The 20678-nt window shown below is 32.6% G+C and overlaps 3 protein-coding genes across 4 annotated transcripts; all 3 read left to right on the forward strand.

Annotated features, from left to right (window-relative positions):
- Positions 4472-8676, forward strand: LOC109345135 (kinesin light chain 4-like). Its single transcript, XM_019583950.1, has 11 exons — positions 4472-4610; positions 4727-4828; positions 5697-5884; positions 5981-6085; positions 6301-6401; positions 6476-6554; positions 7237-7248; positions 7431-7496; positions 7838-7906; positions 8000-8056; positions 8545-8676. Exons 1-11 carry the CDS (start codon positions 4535-4537, stop codon positions 8659-8661), a joined length of 972 nt encoding a protein of 323 aa, XP_019439495.1. The 5' UTR covers positions 4472-4534; the 3' UTR covers positions 8662-8676.
- On the forward strand, positions 10335-18646 carry LOC109345134 (kinesin light chain 3-like). Of its 2 annotated transcripts, XR_002107392.1 has the most exons (17): positions 10335-10555; positions 10652-10756; positions 10972-11072; positions 11147-11225; positions 11908-11919; positions 12102-12167; positions 12509-12577; positions 12671-12727; positions 13216-13293; positions 14171-14268; positions 14355-14400; positions 14506-14633; positions 16786-16894; positions 17023-17085; positions 17179-17241; positions 18202-18447; positions 18501-18646. XR_002107392.1 is itself a non-coding variant. In XM_019583949.1 (16 exons), exons 1-16 carry the CDS (start codon positions 10370-10372, stop codon positions 18352-18354), a joined length of 1413 nt encoding a protein of 470 aa, XP_019439494.1. In that variant the 5' UTR covers positions 10335-10369; the 3' UTR covers positions 18355-18646. The 2 variants fall into 2 exon arrangements, 1 of the variants encoding a protein (XP_019439494.1); XM_019583949.1 differs by having other exon boundaries at positions 18202-18646.
- LOC109345136 lies at positions 19610-20350 on the forward strand. The gene has a single exon (XM_019583951.1). It carries the CDS (start codon positions 19746-19748, stop codon positions 20313-20315), a length of 570 nt encoding a protein of 189 aa, XP_019439496.1. The 5' UTR covers positions 19610-19745; the 3' UTR covers positions 20316-20350.

The raw sequence follows: 20678 nt of genomic DNA on the forward strand, positions 1-20678 counted from the left end.
TTGTTGGCACCAACTACTAAGGATAGTTTATTGCTTTTCATTTCATGCCCTTGTTTGCAGTAATAATGTTGGTTGAAGTTTATTGGCTGCTGCAATAATAATGTAGTGTTTGATTGTCAATTAAAATAATGCCAATAGTATATGAAATTGTTATGTCGATGAAAGATAGATATGTATGGATTTTAGTTTTGTTACTTTACAAAATAAAGAAATTGTTAAAGATTCATTGAACCATTCAATATAGCAGATCATGCATGCAATATTTTTTAACTTGTGTACTTGTGGTTGAATTGTTTACAGTTCAGCTGGTTTCAATTCTTTTTACTATTAAAGCCTTCAAAACCATTGTTCATTCTCATCATGAACGTCTTCTGTGTTTTAAATTTCACTTTGCAATTATAATTGTAATATTGTTTTTTTTTCTAGAACCAGGTCTGTAACTAAGTTATTTTGCAATTATAATTGTCAATTTTTTCATTATTTTTGTACTTCATTTAAGATAGATCTAGTATACCATCCCTGATATAGTGAACTTAGTAAAGGATAAATAAGAAAATATGGTATTTTTGCTACAAATGGTATGCAGAGTTACCTTGGTGCATTTATTTAAATTGACAGATGCAATATTACACTTGCGGTGGTGACTGCTGCAATTGCATTACACCATAATTGTGGTACGAGAATTACAATGATGCGATTATATCAGGCTGCAATGTAACCACATTGAATTCAAAAATAGATTTTTAATCACAAAATAATTCATACTGCAATGCTACACTTCGATGGCTGCAATGATACAATCACAATAACTACAACCATTACTACAAACTGCAATTTAAAACATTGCTAAGTTGCATCAAGTTGACAACAAGTTTGTCAAATCCAAAAACACCATGAAAGAACCATTTGTACCATCAATTGAGATCTTCTATCCTATTTTCTTACATTCTACCCATTACCACCAACCAATAGGATTTTAATAAATATATATCAAATAAATATTAAATTAATTTTTAAGTTAAAATATTAACTTAAAAAAATATGTTAATATTTGATTGGTTGGGAATAGAGAGATAGAAATTTTTTGATGTAGATAATTTCTATGCGTATAACATTATAGTAATTTTAGTTTTCCTCTGCCCACAAATGGATAAGATTTAAGTGCATAAGTGAAGATACCATTTCACTAAAGAATATTGGGGTCAATTTGGTCCCTTGCAATTGATTCGAATAGTAAATTGTATATCCAAAATATGCAAAATATTAGAAAATAAAATTATAATTTTAAATTTACTAAGATTTACTAAGGTGATAGCAATAATGATAGGGTCTTTTACCCTCCCTAAATATGGAGCAGATCAATTTTTGAATTCGAACTCATCCCTAATTACGATGGGACGTGTGAGGGACGGATCCAAAATAAGACGGGTTAATATAGGGATGAATATGAGTTGAAAAAAGGACAAAATGACAAATGTATATTTTTTTTCTCAAATCATTAAGCATGTACAATCAAAATTATCACAATCTCTACATAAACTTAACTAAAACATGCATCCTACATACATCAGTATGTACTACAAACCATAAATTACATCATTCAAACTAAAAACTATCACAATCACGTGACTGCAAATTATAGAAGACATTGAAAATTTCAAAACAATTTAAATTGTCAAGTGTCAACTTAAGTTGGAGTGTTCTTGTAAATGATAAAAAAACATGTGAGAACTGAAATGACAACAACATGTCAATAAGTTATATGGGTTGAACATAATAAGTATTAATAGGTACTTATTCATCTATTCTTGATATATGAACTATAAACCTTAAATTGGAGTATAGAAAAACTAAAAATTGTCTGGTTTTCTATCAATAAGTGATGTGAATATGTTGTGTGAGCTTGTAGGTATTTGAGTTATGTGGACTGAACATAATAAGTATTGATAGGTACATATTCATCTATTCTTGATTTATGAACTATAAACCTTAAATTGGAGTATAGAAAAACTAAAAATTGTCTGGTCTTCTATCAATAAGTGATGTGAATATGTTGTGTGAGCTTGTAGGTATTTGAGTTATGTGGACTGAACATAATAAGTATTGATAGGTACATATTCATCTATTCTTGATTTATGAACTATAAACCTTAAATTGGAGTATAGAAAAACTAAAAATTGTCTGGTCTTCTATCAATAAGTGATGTGAATATGTTGTGTGAGCTTGTAGGTATTTGAGTTATGTGGACTGAACATAATAAGTATTGATAGGTACTTATTCATCTATTCTTGATATATAACTATAAGGGACGAGTTAGGTGACCCGAACATAAACATGAACCCGTCTTTTTTTGACGATAGGTCTGTCCATTTTAATTGGGTCTATCATTTTTTTTTATTTGGATATGTCAAACTCGTCCCTAAGTCATCGGGTTAAGACAGTTCTACGGGTTGAGGGAGATCTTGCTCACCCCTACTAGCAACAATTGGCTCCAACAAATTTGTGAGAGAAATGGTGGTGATTGTAGAGACCAAGGTGGTGGGATAATTGTGATAATATCAATGATGATGACAATTGTGATAATCATGATAGAGAGGTTGACAATAGTTAGCACTGAAGAATATATTTTAGGAACTTATAGAAATAATTGCTAAGCCAAGTGTGTTAACAATCATCACAAGGTGTTAATCAAATACAATAGGATGGTCAAAAGAAGATTCTTTAAGAAGATAAAGAAATACAAGTGATTGGATCATAATACCAATTAGCAAATATTAAAGTAGTTGGTGTAACATTTGAAAGAAAACACATCCAAGTTCTAGCTTGAATCGAATCCAAAATATGCACGAAACTTACTGTCTTATCTAAGAATGTTAAATCATTCCTCATAATCCAAGTTGACTACACAACAATAAATCATAACATCTTTCATAAGTTTGATCTTTCTGAGGTCGATCTAAGGACATCATGCCTATTCAACGAATCAATTAAAGATAATGAGATTGTAGTAGAAACTTGAAACTAAGAATAAAAATCTTTGTAAATAGAAGTGGCAAAAAAAATTGGTGCTCAATTATCTGTTACCCACCTCAATGGTTATATTCAAATTGTAACTTAAATTAATCACTCCTATTTATTACATTACATGGAAGGTGTCTTTGAACTAATAGCTCAAGACTAATATTTTCAAATCATAGAGATTCACGAGATAAAATTTTCTCTCATAGTATTTCGATATACGTAATATGAATTGGAGCCTTAAAAGAATGAATAAAAACGAGTTTAATTAAATCTCGCTTAACTTGACTACTAAATTTAATAAAGATTGATCTATCTTAAAACCTGATTTGGGTTTAGTATGATCTATTTTGTAATTTGAGACTCAAATAAAGTTCATGTGCTTGTTAGTTCAAATCATAAACTTAAAATTGCTAAGTTTATCAACTTGAATAGCGATTAAATGTGTGTCAAATATTATAGATTAAATTATACTGATACCCTCTGAGTTTTAGTCAAATTATACAAACTACTCAACTTTTTTACACATACATAAATCTCTCCTGATTTTTATACTTTTATTACAGTGATCACCCCTGCATATGAAATGTAATCTTTTAAACAAAAAATGTGATAAATGCAATTAAGTTAAATAAAACATATATTGTGGAGACAAATCCAAATAATATATGAGTCAATATTTCTTTATTATTTTTGGTTTGTTACACTATATTATAAGAACAATTTAAACAATATTTCTTTAGAAATGTTGATGCATTATCTAACCAAAAATAATAAAAATACATTGATTTATATATTATTTGGACTTGTCTACCCAATATATCATGTTTTGTTTAACTTAATTGCATTTATCATATTTTTTGTTTAAAAGATTACACTTATTTCCTATGCAGGGGTAGTCAATGTAACGAAAGTATAAAAATTAAGGGAGGTCTGTGTAGGTGTAGAAGAATAAACGATGGGTGATTTGTATAATTTCACTAAAACTTATGGGGTGTCAATGTAATTTACTCAATATTATATTAAGATTGTTAACCAGTGACATAAATACATTATTTAAAGAATATATAAAAATGAAATCGTGTCTTGAAAAATGATGTTTTCGCATTTAAATAAATATTGAACTTAGTTACTAATGTGATTCTTCTTCTTGTATTCCTTAAAAAATATTCACACATGAACACAACAAATATATTATTGATTAAGTTCATTAATCTAACTATACTTTATGACTTATATGAACTCAATTTTGAGATCACATCATTAAGGTTGTCTAATCTTTTATGCTACAATGTTTTTAGTTTAGTACTTACACCCTTGGTCGTTTTTATATCATTTCTTACAATTTGATTTCATTTTTCAAAATGTTGTATATATAATATAATTATTAATCAAGTGAAAAAAAGAAAGAGAATAATTCCCAAGTAAATATAAAAAACTAAAACCTCTGAAAATGTAAATAAAACCCAGACATTGTTTTGAACTCTCTGAGCCGCAACCAGCTACCTTGGAAGACATGTTTCTGCGTGTGACAGCATCTAATTTACTCAAAAAACTTCGTTTTCCTTCTTCCCATTCCTTCTCTTTTTCTGGTACCCAAATCAATATCTCTCATCTTTTCATTTCATATCTTTCCTTGTTAATGACAATAGTTTTATTATTTTTATTATTCTTCTTATTTACTTTCTTATTTTTTATGTTATTTTAGAAAAATTCAAACTTTCCAGTTGCTATCAAACTCAGGCTAATGGTTGGAGGGTATTAAATCACAGGGATCCTTTTCTATGGATTCTAATATCTGGAAATGTTGGTATGCCTTCATTTTTCTAACTCAAGGATAATATTATTGTATTATTTTTAATTTGCAATTATGCTATCTCTGTAATTTATGTGATGGGTAATTCACATTATGATAATATGATTCATTGATCTTATCTTTTTACCTGCACCTAAAATGATTTTTTTATTTTTTATTTTATTGGAGAAGTGGGTTGCGATAGTTTAGTTGAAACTTGGTTCATTTTTGAATGATCCAGGGGAGAAGTGGTGCTTAGCTTTCAATTGTTAATTCTATTTTTTCGTGAAAGATCCTTAATAAAGTTTTCTTCTTATTTATTTATATTTTAAAAATGCACTATTGAATAATTTCTTATAATGTAATTATCATTGGTCCAACTTTTGGATCATGAGACATTTTTTATTATATTGATCATCTTTCAAATTCAAGATGAATTGCCTTCTGACAAGTATAAAATCAAATGATTTTTTGAGGCAATTTTTTGTTTCCTTATGGAGGTGAGCCTCAACATAATAGTAAGTTGTTTACCTTGTGACCTGAAGGTAATGATTTTAAATTCTGGAAACAGAATCTCCATTTGTGAGTATAAGGTTGCGTGCAACTACCCTCCGCAGAGCACATTAGGTGGGAGCCCCGTGTGTTGGGCCGTCATTTTTTTATGTTTTTTAAATCACGTTGTACATTAAGTTTATGATATAATGTAAAATTTCATTGGCATGACTTACATTGTAAGAGTTTTAATACAATGGTGATATGTTGAAAACTTTATACGATGGGAGCTATTAATGGTGAAATACTCATTATTAACATTGGAAATTGATTAGACGATATTCTCATATACAGTTTAAATTTTAAAATGACTACTCTGATTTTTGTGCAGCAATGGGTCTGGCAATTAGTTCCAACACCGTGTTCGCAGAAGATGCAACAACTGGAGCATCTTCTGCTAATGACAGTGGGAATGGCTTAATTGGATTAAGCAAAGTTGAGGATGGCTCTGTAGTATCAAATATGCATACAGCAAAATGGAGACTCTTCACGGATAAAGCGAGGGAGTTTTTCCTACAAGTATGCAGTTTCTTCCGGTTGCTTTCTTTTTACATTCTATTCATTTTAATTTTATTCTCCTCATCCTCTCCAATATCTTTGTCCATTTTCTCTCAGGGAAAACTAGATGAAGCTGAAAAGCTCTTCCTTTCTGCTTTAGAAGAAGCTAAAGAAGGTTTTGGTCAGAGAGATCCACATGTTGCGTCTGCATCCAACAATCTGGTCAGTTTAGGTTTTAGCTGCACTTCATAATTGTCAGATTGGTTGGTTATGCATGAGCATGATCCTTTGCCTCCATCGAGTTGAGCCTCACAATGGACTTCTGAAACTGCTTTAAAAGACACGGCGTGGAACTTTTCCACACTGTTTACATTAGCTGAGAAAGCAAATGACTCTGTTAATCAACATCTCGCTGATTTCTGTTAATGTCATTTCAGGCAGAGTTGTACAGGGTCAGAAGGGCATTTGACAAAGCAGAACCGTTGTATTTGGAAGCTATTAACATATTAGAGGAATCTTTTGGTCCCGATGATATACGGTAGGCTGACAGAGTTTTAATATGATGAGTTCCATTGTGGATCTGACAGCATTAGTTTTAAACTGATCATGCAGGGTTGGGACTGCTGCTCACAACCTTGGACAGTTCTACCTTGGACAGCGGAAGATGGAAAAAGCTCGCCTTAACTATGAGGTAACTTGTTGAGTTTCACCGACTTGGTCACTTGTTTGCTAATTTTGTTATTCATATATTCTATTGAGGATAATTTTATTCACCATTTCCAGTTAAGCCCAGTCAAATAAAATTAGCACCCTAACGAAACCAAAGCACCCTTCCAATTGGTAAAATAAGACATTTGGAAATCGCTCTTAATAATGTGGATAAAAGAATCCTTAATAAGTTAAAGAGGAAGATAGCATAAGGGTTAAATGACAAGAAACAAAGCACTCTTCCTGTTGCCTAGACAATTGGGAATCTTTTGAAGTTTGAACCACAAGGTTCCAATGCTACTTAGCCTACTGCTAGTGGCTGTGATGTATATTTGCATTATTTTTTCTAACCTTCCTGCTTCAGATTTTCGTTGCCGGTGTATATCTTTTCATCATTGTTTTTTGGCATAATATTTTTTGATCATTTACTCATTATAATTTTTTTATTATGTTAGTGGAACAAAAGTTCATTATTTTAGATTTTGATATTTGATATGTTTTTGTTGGACTTTGTACATTTATGGTTATTCCTCTCCTCTTCTTTCACATCTAATCTTTTTGTGGAGCTGACGTAGTTTCAGATTGTTATAACTCTATTATTTTGTTTTGATCCAGTTCTACTGACCATATTTTCTCCTTTATATTTTTGCCATTGGTTTTAACAGCGCGCTTTGAAGGTATGGACCTATTTTGCTCAGGGAAACGGTTATTTTCCTCTGATTTTGAAGCAGTTATATTCTCCTCCTTGTATATTTTAATAACTTTGCAATTCATTTTTACATCTTAACATCGTTCTGTTCTTCATGATTAAGTATCTATGATGTCTTGATTTTAGAATGTCACATGACTATTTATTCAGATAAAAAGACGTGTTCTGGGATATGGCCATTCAGAGTGTGCAGATACAATGTATCATCTAGGAGTGGTAATCATTTGTCCTTTCACTGTACTCTTTTTATTCTGGTTTGTATAAGTATGAATTAAGGTAATGCCCGAAGAAACACTGAAACAACAGTTTAATCATATTTGTTCGGTCTGTGAGGTGAAGCAATGCTCCAGAGTAAGTTGAAGTGATTAAACAAATATGAGATTTAAGGGGATTACACATGCAATTTCTCTTGAATAGACAAGCTTTCCTTGAAACCATTTGGGCCTAAGCTTATGGCTTTTTGTTGAGGGTTTGGTCTAAATGTTATTGTTTCATTGGTGACTTTTTTATCTTAGATGCTTCTTGCACTTTATGCTCAAATGGAAATTTGTGTTTAGGTGCTGTATCTTCAAGGAAAAGAAAGGGATGCCGAGGCCCTCATTCAGGACTCTATAAAGATGCTAGAGGTGCGGCTTTTTTCTAACCAAAATTTCCTTTGCAGTATAGGATTTGGTAATTCTATATTTCTTCTTTTCAAACCAATCTGTTTACCTATTTAGGAAGGTGATGAAGGGGAGTCAATTGTATGCATTAGAAGGCTTCGATACCTCTCCCAGGTTATTTTTTTACACTTTTTTGCCTGAAACTTCTTTGATAATGCATGATATTTGTATTTGGACTCGAATAAAGAGGAGCTTATATTTCATTTTAAACTTAATAAATTTGGTACTAAGGATGAAAGTTTACTATTTATCTTGAAGTTCTATTTTCTGCCAACTGCCAAGGAAGCAGAACTATGTTGCACATACCAGTGAACAGAAATTTATGTCATCTAGGTGGAAAACGGGCACCTAAAACCTTACTCATACAGTACAAGTATATTCGAGAGGTGAACTAGTTGTACATATAAGTGGTTAGATACTATTGTAAATGATACCATGCAATTAATGTAATAAGGAGTTTGAGCACTTCATGATTAAATTAAGAATTTCAAGCTAAAATAAGTATTGTCCACCCTTCAAAGTGGGCTTCTTCCAACTTTCTGGTTATTAATGTGCCTGATCAAACTTTCTGAATGATATTAAGTTGTTGCTATATGTTTCAGATGTATTTGAAATCACATCGTCTCGCTGATGCTGAGATGGTCCAGAGAAAGATCCTGCATATCATGGAATTGTCAAAGGTTCTTTTTCTTCTTTCTCATTCTTTGCTTTCAAATTGAACTTATTCGTTAAAGATGAAGCATGCATAATTTATAAATCTGTTAAATAATGGGTAAGTTGATTTTATAAAAAAGTGGGTAAGTGGAAGAAAATTCCTTTTTTATGAACGTATCCTCACTTGTCAAATGAAAAATCTCTAAGCTCTTTTGGATTATTATTTATTTTTTCCTTCACCATAAATGGGATAATAAGTGAATTTCTTAGGAAAACAATCATGATTTAATAACCGGTAGAAGTACCACAATTACTTGACAATCATGCAACTTATTATGACAAACCAGGCTAGTGACAAATGAGTACTAACTATTCCCTTGGCAGGCAATACATAATCTTTTCCATTTACTACTTTCTGCCTTTTTATTTAGAATTAGTTATGACCGTCTTGCTTAATGAGATAAGAAAATGTGGCAAGAACAGTCATATTGTGATAAGGCTCATACCAAGCCAAGGGTTATTAATGTGTACAAAAGGGGTAAAAGGAAAGTTTGGCTTAAATAACAAACTTTCCTTTTACTGCCAGTAAGGCAGTTATGGCAGTTAGGGGGAGGAAGGGAATTCTATAAATAAGTAGCTAGATTAGTAAGGTAGTTAGTTTTTGATTAGTAGCTAACTGATTTGGAATCAGTGAGAAAAGGATCGTGGGATCCAATTCAATTCTTGTAATTCTTGCCTAAAATTCTAATAAAAAATACTAGAACCCTAGCAGATCCAAGTTGGAATCTGTGTTAGGGGCAATTCTCTTCTAAATCTTCCCTTTTCTACTCGTTTGGATACCAGTGTCTATCACTGGTATCAGAGCACCATTCTGGTGCCTGAGGTTGTGAGTCCAACCACGCTGCAATTAGGATTGGTGTATGGTTTCTACTCGTAGCATGGCTAAGGAGAATGACAGTGAGGGACAGGACAGAGGAGGCACGCGACAAGAAAGAGAGGAGATAAGAATGAAGTTGGAATTGTATGAAGCACGCACCAAGAAGTTGGAGGATTTGATGTTTGCAGTGGCAACCAAACTGGGTGTGAGCCCAGAGGAGCACTCGTTTGGAGGAGGCAGTGAGCATGAGGAGGAGGTTGACAGTTATCCAAGAAATGCGGGCCATGATAGGTGGAGGAAGTTGGAAATCCCTATTTTTACGGGGGATGATGCTTATGGGTGGGTGCAGAAGTTAGAAAGATACTTCTCACTACGTTCTGTTTCTGAAGCAGAAAAGATGAGGGCTACGATGGTGGCTCTAGATGGTAGAGCACTCAGTTGGTATCAATGGTGGGAGGACAAGTATAAAATCAAATGATTTTTTGAGGCAATTTTTTGTTTCCTTATGGAGGTGAGCCTCAACATAATAGTAAGTTGTTTACCTTGTGACCTGAAGGTAATGATTTTAAATTCTGGAAACAGAATCTCCATTTGTGAGTATAAGGTTGCGTGCAACTACCCTCCGCAGAGCACATTAGGTGGGAGCCCCGTGTGTTGGGCCGTCATTTTTTTATGTTTTTTAAATCACGTTGTACATTAAGTTTATGATATAATGTAAAATTTCATTGGCATGACTTACATTGTAAGAGTTTTAATACAATGGTGATATGTTGAAAACTTTATACGATGGGAGCTATTAATGGTGAAATACTCATTATTAACATTGGAAATTGATTAGACGATATTCTCATATACAGTTTAAATTTTAAAATGACTACTCTGATTTTTGTGCAGCAATGGGTCTGGCAATTAGTTCCAACACCGTGTTCGCAGAAGATGCAACAACTGGAGCATCTTCTGCTAATGACAGTGGGAATGGCTTAATTGGATTAAGCAAAGTTGAGGATGGCTCTGTAGTATCAAATATGCATACAGCAAAATGGAGACTCTTCACGGATAAAGCGAGGGAGTTTTTCCTACAAGTATGCAGTTTCTTCCGGTTGCTTTCTTTTTACATTCTATTCATTTTAATTTTATTCTCCTCATCCTCTCCAATATCTTTGTCCATTTTCTCTCAGGGAAAACTAGATGAAGCTGAAAAGCTCTTCCTTTCTGCTTTAGAAGAAGCTAAAGAAGGTTTTGGTCAGAGAGATCCACATGTTGCGTCTGCATCCAACAATCTGGTCAGTTTAGGTTTTAGCTGCACTTCATAATTGTCAGATTGGTTGGTTATGCATGAGCATGATCCTTTGCCTCCATCGAGTTGAGCCTCACAATGGACTTCTGAAACTGCTTTAAAAGACACGGCGTGGAACTTTTCCACACTGTTTACATTAGCTGAGAAAGCAAATGACTCTGTTAATCAACATCTCGCTGATTTCTGTTAATGTCATTTCAGGCAGAGTTGTACAGGGTCAGAAGGGCATTTGACAAAGCAGAACCGTTGTATTTGGAAGCTATTAACATATTAGAGGAATCTTTTGGTCCCGATGATATACGGTAGGCTGACAGAGTTTTAATATGATGAGTTCCATTGTGGATCTGACAGCATTAGTTTTAAACTGATCATGCAGGGTTGGGACTGCTGCTCACAACCTTGGACAGTTCTACCTTGGACAGCGGAAGATGGAAAAAGCTCGCCTTAACTATGAGGTAACTTGTTGAGTTTCACCGACTTGGTCACTTGTTTGCTAATTTTGTTATTCATATATTCTATTGAGGATAATTTTATTCACCATTTCCAGTTAAGCCCAGTCAAATAAAATTAGCACCCTAACGAAACCAAAGCACCCTTCCAATTGGTAAAATAAGACATTTGGAAATCGCTCTTAATAATGTGGATAAAAGAATCCTTAATAAGTTAAAGAGGAAGATAGCATAAGGGTTAAATGACAAGAAACAAAGCACTCTTCCTGTTGCCTAGACAATTGGGAATCTTTTGAAGTTTGAACCACAAGGTTCCAATGCTACTTAGCCTACTGCTAGTGGCTGTGATGTATATTTGCATTATTTTTTCTAACCTTCCTGCTTCAGATTTTCGTTGCCGGTGTATATCTTTTCATCATTGTTTTTTGGCATAATATTTTTTGATCATTTACTCATTATAATTTTTTTATTATGTTAGTGGAACAAAAGTTCATTATTTTAGATTTTGATATTTGATATGTTTTTGTTGGACTTTGTACATTTATGGTTATTCCTCTCCTCTTCTTTCACATCTAATCTTTTTGTGGAGCTGACGTAGTTTCAGATTGTTATAACTCTATTATTTTGTTTTGATCCAGTTCTACTGACCATATTTTCTCCTTTATATTTTTGCCATTGGTTTTAACAGCGCGCTTTGAAGGTATGGACCTATTTTGCTCAGGGAAACGGTTATTTTCCTCTGATTTTGAAGCAGTTATATTCTCCTCCTTGTATATTTTAATAACTTTGCAATTCATTTTTACATCTTAACATCGTTCTGTTCTTCATGATTAAGTATCTATGATGTCTTGATTTTAGAATGTCACATGACTATTTATTCAGATAAAAAGACGTGTTCTGGGATATGGCCATTCAGAGTGTGCAGATACAATGTATCATCTAGGAGTGGTAATCATTTGTCCTTTCACTGTACTCTTTTTATTCTGGTTTGTATAAGTATGAATTAAGGTAATGCCCGAAGAAACACTGAAACAACAGTTTAATCATATTTGTTCGGTCTGTGAGGTGAAGCAATGCTCCAGAGTAAGTTGAAGTGATTAAACAAATATGAGATTTAAGGGGATTACACATGCAATTTCTCTTGAATAGACAAGCTTTCCTTGAAACCATTTGGGCCTAAGCTTATGGCTTTTTGTTGAGGGTTTGGTCTAAATGTTATTGTTTCATTGGTGACTTTTTTATCTTAGATGCTTCTTGCACTTTATGCTCAAATGGAAATTTGTGTTTAGGTGCTGTATCTTCAAGGAAAAGAAAGGGATGCCGAGGCCCTCATTCAGGACTCTATAAAGATGCTAGAGGTGCGGCTTTTTTCTAACCAAAATTTCCTTTGCAGTATAGGATTTGGTAATTCTATATTTCTTCTTTTCAAACCAATCTGTTTACCTATTTAGGAAGGTGATGAAGGGGAGTCAATTGTATGCATTAGAAGGCTTCGATACCTCTCCCAGGTTATTTTTTTACACTTTTTTGCCTGAAACTTCTTTGATAATGCATGATATTTGTATTTGGACTCGAATAAAGAGGAGCTTATATTTCATTTTAAACTTAATAAATTTGGTACTAAGGATGAAAGTTTACTATTTATCTTGAAGTTCTATTTTCTGCCAACTGCCAAGGAAGCAGAACTATGTTGCACATACCAGTGAACAGAAATTTATGTCATCTAGGTGGAAAACGGGCACCTAAAACCTTACTCATACAGTACAAGTATATTCGAGAGGTGAACTAGTTGTACATATAAGTGGTTAGATACTATTGTAAATGATACCATGCAATTAATGTAATAAGGAGTTTGAGCACTTCATGATTAAATTAAGAATTTCAAGCTAAAATAAGTATTGTCCACCCTTCAAAGTGGGCTTCTTCCAACTTTCTGGTTATTAATGTGCCTGATCAAACTTTCTGAATGATATTAAGTTGTTGCTATATGTTTCAGATGTATTTGAAATCACATCGTCTCGCTGATGCTGAGATGGTCCAGAGAAAGATCCTGCATATCATGGAATTGTCAAAGGTTCTTTTTCTTCTTTCTCATTCTTTGCTTTCAAATTGAACTTATTCGTTAAAGATGAAGCATGCATAATTTATAAATCTGTTAAATAATGGGTAAGTTGATTTTATAAAAAAGTGGGTAAGTGGAAGAAAATTCCTTTTTTATGAACGTATCCTCACTTGTCAAATGAAAAATCTCTAAGCTCTTTTGGATTATTATTTATTTTTTCCTTCACCATAAATGGGATAATAAGTGAATTTCTTAGGAAAACAATCATGATTTAATAACCGGTAGAAGTACCACAATTACTTGACAATCATGCAACTTATTATGACAAACCAGGCTAGTGACAAATGAGTACTAACTATTCCCTTGGCAGGCAATACATAATCTTTTCCATTTACTACTTTCTGCCTTTTTATTTAGAATTAGTTATGACCGTCTTGCTTAATGAGATAAGAAAATGTGGCAAGAACAGTCATATTGTGATAAGGCTCATACCAAGCCAAGGGTTATTAATGTGTACAAAAGGGGTAAAAGGAAAGTTTGGCTTAAATAACAAACTTTCCTTTTACTGCCAGTAAGGCAGTTATGGCAGTTAGGGGGAGGAAGGGAATTCTATAAATAAGTAGCTAGATTAGTAAGGTAGTTAGTTTTTGATTAGTAGCTAACTGATTTGGAATCAGTGAGAAAAGGATCGTGGGATCCAATTCAATTCTTGTAATTCTTGCCTACATTTCTAATAAAAATTCTAGAACCCTAGCAGATCCAATTTGGAATCTGTGTTAGGGGCATTTCTCTTCTAATTCTTCCTTTTTTCTACTCGTTTGGATACCAGTGTCTATCATATTGCATGATCTGTTGTCATTGTAAAATAATTGTATTTTGTGTAATGCAGGGATGGAATTCCTTGGACACAGTAGTTGCAGCCGAATCTTTGGCTCTGACACTGCAAGCATCTAGCAATATAAAAGATTCAAAAGAGCTTCTTGAAAGGTTATTTAGAATACTATTGATTTATTAAAGCCTGGGAAATTAATTTATTTTTTATGCAAATGAAATCTTCATTTTTTCCCTTGCAGATGTCTTAATGCGCGGAAAGCCTTACTTCCTGGTGACCACATTCAGGTTTGTTGTTCCCTTACTTCTACGCTTGTGATTAATTTGCTGGCTTTGCTTTATTTACCAGAGTAAAGATAAATCACGAGCTTTTCTTACTTTACCTATTGTCAGATTGGTGGAAATCTACTTCATTTAGCAAGGGTGGCAATGCTTGATAGCAGCCAACATAAAAAATTGGATGTTTCTAGAGCTAAAGACGACCTTGATGTGGCAAGGGATCATTTGCATAATTCCATAAGGTTACATAGTTTCCCTGCCTAATTCTTTAACAACTACTTTTGAATATCAAAGTTGAATCAAATTACGCCTTTGATTTATTTTTCCAATGTCAATTATCCTCTCTTTGTTATAGTGCAGTTTTCATGTTAATGCCTTTTTCGTAGTTACTTTTGTATGCATGCTTAATGGACAGGTGAAATTTTATATCATACATAGAATGCCCAATCTTTTCATATGCAGCATTTAGATTTGGTCAATTCACTTTAGGAAAGGGGAAACTTGTCATGTAACCAACTACTTAGTTCTTAAATGAGATTTTTTTATATTCCTTTTTTAACATAATATATATTAAGAAATGCCCAAAGGCATTCAACTAGTAGACCATGTAGTTGTAGATAAATAAAAAGTCATGAATAGAAAATGAGAATACAGAATGAACAAACTTTATGGTATTTATTAACTACAAGGATAAATTAGGGTACATGAGGATTGTAAGAGTACAAAGAAGATATCTTATAATATCTTTATTATACCATGTAATGTTTTAGAGTTTCCTTGATAATCTCGTAGGATTTGTTTCCTATTTATTATATTTTCTTATTTAATTAGGATTAGGACTTCAATATTAATGAGTATTGATTTGTCTTTTGTTTATCATTATGCACCATATCAATTTATTAATCTATGAAGAGTTTTTTCTCCCCTCTTTTCTTCTTTTCCTACCTAACCCATACAATCAAGGATTTGACTTGGTTCACTATCTTATCTTCTCCAAATTGTGGGGATTTTGAAATCAAAAGAGTCCTGTGAATCTTTAAATAGATCAAGACTTGGTCAAGGCATCAACAACTCAGCCAACAAATATCTCAACAAATTACATTATTTAAGATCTTATCTATTTGATTTAATTAGGAGTTACATTATTATTTTATATTTATTTTAGCCTAAGTTTTAATTAGGATTCTATCTTAGACTTATCTTTATTCAGCAAGGCAGGTTGCCTATTTATATTTTATTTGATCATTAATAAAAAAGCAAGTTTGTTTTTGAGAAAAATTGGATTGAATTCCTAAAGTGGAGTCAAAGCTCCTTAATTTGAACTTATCAAGATTCTTATTCTTGTTGTGTTCTAAGACTCATCACCCTCTCGGTGTGGCGTCTAAATTCTTATCAAGGATCCTTCCTTGTGCTGAATATCATTGATTTATCAAGCTCTTGAGCTTGTGGCGTCTCCATCTTCATATCTTTTCCATCTTTCCTCACAAATTTATCCTAAAATTGTCCTAAAAATCTCTATTAATACCAACACCAAATTCTGATTTATAGAGCTCTTAACTTCAAGCTAAAACGATCCTACAATCAAAGGCATCCCCTAGAGGTTGTCATCAACCTGCCTATGCGTCACATTGTCAATTGGTTTCTAGATGGAACCTTAACATGATATCAAAGTCAGAGCCGAACTTCTCTTGTTCTCCATCATGGGCCAAAAAGAGCCCTTTGCCTGGTCCAACAGGCTTCTGTGGAGGGGGTGTTAGAAGTCTCATATTTCCTGCCTCATTCTCCTTGGTATGGTATATATATCAGTTTTGAGATGGAACCTTAACACATTAAATACATTCTGGTGTACATTCTCCATGAACTTACTTCTGTTAATTTTGGGCAAAAAAGTTATTGTGCTTTAACCTTATGGCCCTTATTAAACTAGATATGCTGAAGGCAAAATTTTGTACTTTAATTTCTTCCCAAATTTACTTTAAATTTAGGTCTGCACTGCTATGATTTGGTGTTTTCCAACTTGTAAAATGTTTTTTTACTATTAATTTTAAAAGTAAATATGTAAAGAAAACTGGCCCGAAGTGATTGGCTATTCTCTTTGCTTCAGTGTTTGTGTTAATTCCCATGTCTTCTCTCTTAATATAGATGTTTGTCAGCAGAAACACAAATAAAAAGAAAGAAATGGATCTTACACCATAATAAATATAAGTTGTAGCACCTGGCAAGAGTATTCTTCCCTATTTTGCTTGAAAATGATATTCTAGCATGGCATGTGAAAATGCCCTTTAATTGCCCTATAAGTCAAGTCATTTTAATGAATAAAAAAGGCTATAATTTACCCTGATTTTGCATGCATGCAAACATATTTATGTTATGTGGTTTCTTGTTTCGTCTCAGGATTGCTCGCCAATGTTTAGGTAAGTTATTGAAACAAAAAGACAGGTCAAAGAAATACAGTGCGCCTGGAGATTCTAGAAAGGAACGCCACACAGCACTGATTATATTGGTCAGTGTTTTTATGTTTTATTCTTTATAACTCTTTCTTATGCATGTGTGTTATAATTATATGATTCATATATGTACTCTTCTATGAGTAAAATCTTTGTTCATTAATATAAAATGTAACTTTTACAGTTGCAATCACTCAATACTTTGTCATCGGTTGAGTTTGCTAAGCAAGAATTGCAGGAAACTCAGGTTAGAATATATGCATCGGTAATGCGACCAAGCTCGAATCTAACATTTGAACTTGGTCTAAAATCTAAACATTGGTGTTCTTTTTCCGAGCAGGAAGGTAATATTAACCTTGAGGCTCAAGAGGCACTTCTTCAATGCATCTCTGTTTATAAGGAGGTAAACATTAACTACTTGCATGCTAATTTTTCTTTGAATCTTTGCATACCCTTATCATAGCCTCATTCTTGTGAATGATTTCCATCTCTTCTTATTTTCCATGGAATAGCTATGCTTAGGTGGATATTTTACAAGTTTCGGTGTGGTTGATTCTTACTGCTCTAATGGGTGATTCTATAATTTCTTTCCAGTTGTTTGACTTATTAATATATACCTTGTCCTCTAGTTTTAGCAATTGTGAATCTAATGATCCTGTAGCACTACTAAAAGAGTAGAATCATTACTTTGGTGATTTACTCATGTGAGAAGAAGACCATTAAAAACTATGGTAGGAAGAGTCAATAGAGGATAAATGAATAGTTGGAGGTGGAGTGAAACCAAGAGAGGAAACTATTAAAAAAGACATTAATTTTACTAGGACTTGCCCTATATTGCACATGTATTGTTTGCGATGCTTGAAATATATTATTATATGAAGTCTCACATTGACTGAGGTTGGAATATGGTGAGACCACGATTATATACTGGGCTCAAGTTTCTAGTTACAACGTGCACTAATTATAAGCATCATTTAGAAACACCTCATAGGCCTTGGGCCCATGGGTGTGTCAGAACTTGTAATTCTTATTATCTAATAATATATTGGTAGCAACCTAATGCTCTTAGAGACAGATATAAATTAGCTGAATCCCATTAACAAATTCTCTTGTCTTCCTATATTCTATATATTCTCGCCCTTTTATTTGATGTTTGTGGCCAATGTTGTGCAACAATCGTTTCCGCACCAACACATATTATCCTGATTGCACTTGGATTACAGAAAAGATAATGCAGATGCTTTTGCATAAGCTAACTTTCCCATTTCTGAATTTGAAAGTAAATAGCAACATTATCTTTTCATAAACACCTCTTTCCCATGTGAGTTTGAAATTTTTTGACAACTTTACTCTTGTTTTGCAGTTTGCACATGACAAGTCAATTGCTGATTCCCCTGAAATAAAGAATGAGTATCTTTCATGTTTAAAGCGTGCTCAAAACTTGCTTGGTAATTATAAACTCGATGAAGTGCTAGGCAATCAAAAGGATTTTCAGAAGCTGAACCAAAAATCTTGAAGGAAAAATATTTACTCAATAGGAAATAAATAAACCAAGCTTTATAAGGGAGCTAATTTGCCTCAAGTGTTGGCATCAAAGAGAAATGTACATTTGTTAGAGGTTTTTTATATGTAATATGATGTGAAATTCTATCAACATATTTCTTGTCATTATTAAAAAATGTTGAACCCTGCAATTTAAATAGATTATTTCTCTTGTATGGAATACTGGAATGTATAAATAAATTACCTTGATATTGAATTTTTCTATACTCAATATTATGCCTTGATGCTACTTCAACTATCACCAACTCCCTATAATTGAATAAATAATGTTTTCCCGTGTTGGTAGATATTGCATTGCGAAAATGTCTTGAGGTTGAATTGCTCAAAAGAGAGCAGTGTTATTTGAGAAAATGAGAATAAATCTAAAGAAAAAATGCATGTAAGTTTTTAAGTAGTTATTTGACTGGTTAGCAATTATTACACACTTTTAAAATGCTTAATGTTCATTTATTTATATATATATATATATATATATGGAGCAACTTAGGTGAAAAATATTAGCTATTATGAAAAATAAAAATAAATAATATAAATAAAATATAAATATATATATATATATATATATATATATATATATAAACAAAAGGACGAGGATATAATAATATACAACTCAGTCTGGAGTAATTGGTGACTAAGTGGTGCATGAAAATAACTGGTTTTAGAAGAATACTCAACTTCTGGTATAGACAAGTCAGAACATTACTAATAATCTAATAGGCTATAGCTTGGCACAAAGTTGTTTTCGTAGGAACCAAACTACCACATATCTTCAAGCTCCCTGTGGATCCCAATACCATTCCTAAATTAAATGATCTTATTAAATTCTGACAACACCATAGTGTTACAAACAACCATCTCAATAAAGTCACACAATATATAGAATAATAGTGTAAGAGTTTTTTATATTATCACTATAATAATTATTATTTATATTTAATTATTATTGACTCTTAAATATAACTAATACATATAAATAATAAAATATATACTGACTATATATAAATCTTGACACTAATAATAGATAAATATTACACTATTATATATATAACCCTACAATTTGTACAACTTTTGTAGATCAAACTTAGACATCATCTACTTTGGGGTAATAAAGGAGATATGAAAATTTGAATTTTTTTTTTGTCTATTTTAATTTCTCAAATAGATATTTAGGTTTATTGTACATATAAGTTGTATGAATAACATTTTTTATATATGTCACGTGAAGCTCTCAACCACATTGACATAGAAAAAACCCTACTTTTCAATTTTCATATAGCATTGCGTGGAACATAATTTTTCCAGTAACACACTCTCACATCATAGTTATCAGAAAGAAGCTATCTCATGCTTTCCAAGTTCTTCTTCAATATAAACTCTCACACAGAGAGAAAGAAGCCTAAAGAAACCAACACAGATGAACTAGCCCTAGTGAAAGCAGCTGCATGGGCTTGGTACCAACATGGTTCAGGTTCTGAAGCAAAGGCTATGGTGAATGAGTTTCATGTTAGAAGAACTCAACGTGAAAATGGACCTTCACGTTACAAGCTTGAAGCAATGGCAAAGAAATCAAAGGAAGAAGGAGCTTCAATTCACACCAAGAATAAACCACTTCTTGACACATATGAGATACAAAGCATTTCAAGGCAATTGGATAAGCTTATTATAGAGTCTGGCCATGGAAACAACAAAGTTGGTAGTGGTAAAAATTCTGTAAATGATGGTTTGGATAATAGTGGTAGAAATATGAAGAAAAAGAAGAGGATTAGTAAAGGGTTTTGGCAGATACATGGTGTTGTATGTGGCAGAAGGGATGATGTTGTTGAAGGTACTGGTTTAAGGGGTGATAGGTTGTCATCAAAGCATGTACCTGTAGTTAATCTAGTCAAATGTTTAAAGGTCAATGGTGCTTTCTGATCCTGATCTCTGCTTGTTTTCCATTAATACTTGGTTTTGACGAAGAAATCTGAAATCATGTCTCGTACCAATTACAATGAAACAAAAACAAAAAAAAACAAAAAATTTCATTGGTACCAGACAAGATTTGAGATATATGGTTTGAAACAATAGATTTCTATTTTATTTTGATTTGGTAGTTGGCATATCTCATGCATGTACTAAATATTGTTATTGTAGAATATATTTTTTAATGAACACATCAGAAATTTGAGCTAAGCATGTTATATGGGTAGGTTTAGTTTGGTTGAAATTATGTATATTTTGTGAAACATTTGAGAAATCGAAATGTTTATACTAGAGAAGGCTTTGTGAGACAATGGA

The sequence above is a fragment of the Lupinus angustifolius genome, chromosome LG04 (assembly GCF_001865875.1).
Source record: "Lupinus angustifolius cultivar Tanjil chromosome LG04, LupAngTanjil_v1.0, whole genome shotgun sequence".
Classification (NCBI taxonomy): domain Eukaryota; kingdom Viridiplantae; phylum Streptophyta; class Magnoliopsida; order Fabales; family Fabaceae; genus Lupinus; species Lupinus angustifolius.

Bases quoted from the DNA above. Each gene is read 5' to 3' on its own strand.
- LOC109345135 (XM_019583950.1), top strand. From the start codon at position 4,535: ATGTTTCTGCGTGTGACAGCATCTAATTTACTCAAAAAACTTCGTTTT. The intron at 4,829-5,696 runs GTATGCCTTCAT...ATTTTTGTGCAG, and splicing joins TCTAATATCTGGAAATGTTG to CAATGGGTCTGGCAATTAGT. The intron at 7,907-7,999 runs GTGCGGCTTTTT...TTACCTATTTAG, and splicing joins ACTCTATAAAGATGCTAGAG to GAAGGTGATGAAGGGGAGTC.
- LOC109345134 (XM_019583949.1), top strand. From the start codon at position 10,370: ATGGGTCTGGCAATTAGTTCCAACACCGTGTTCGCAGAAGATGCAACA. The intron at 10,757-10,971 runs GTCAGTTTAGGT...ATGTCATTTCAG, and splicing joins CGTCTGCATCCAACAATCTG to GCAGAGTTGTACAGGGTCAG. The intron at 12,728-13,215 runs GTTATTTTTTTA...TATATGTTTCAG, and splicing joins GGCTTCGATACCTCTCCCAG to ATGTATTTGAAATCACATCG.
- LOC109345136 (XM_019583951.1), top strand. From the start codon at position 19,746: ATGCTTTCCAAGTTCTTCTTCAATATAAACTCTCACACAGAGAGAAAG.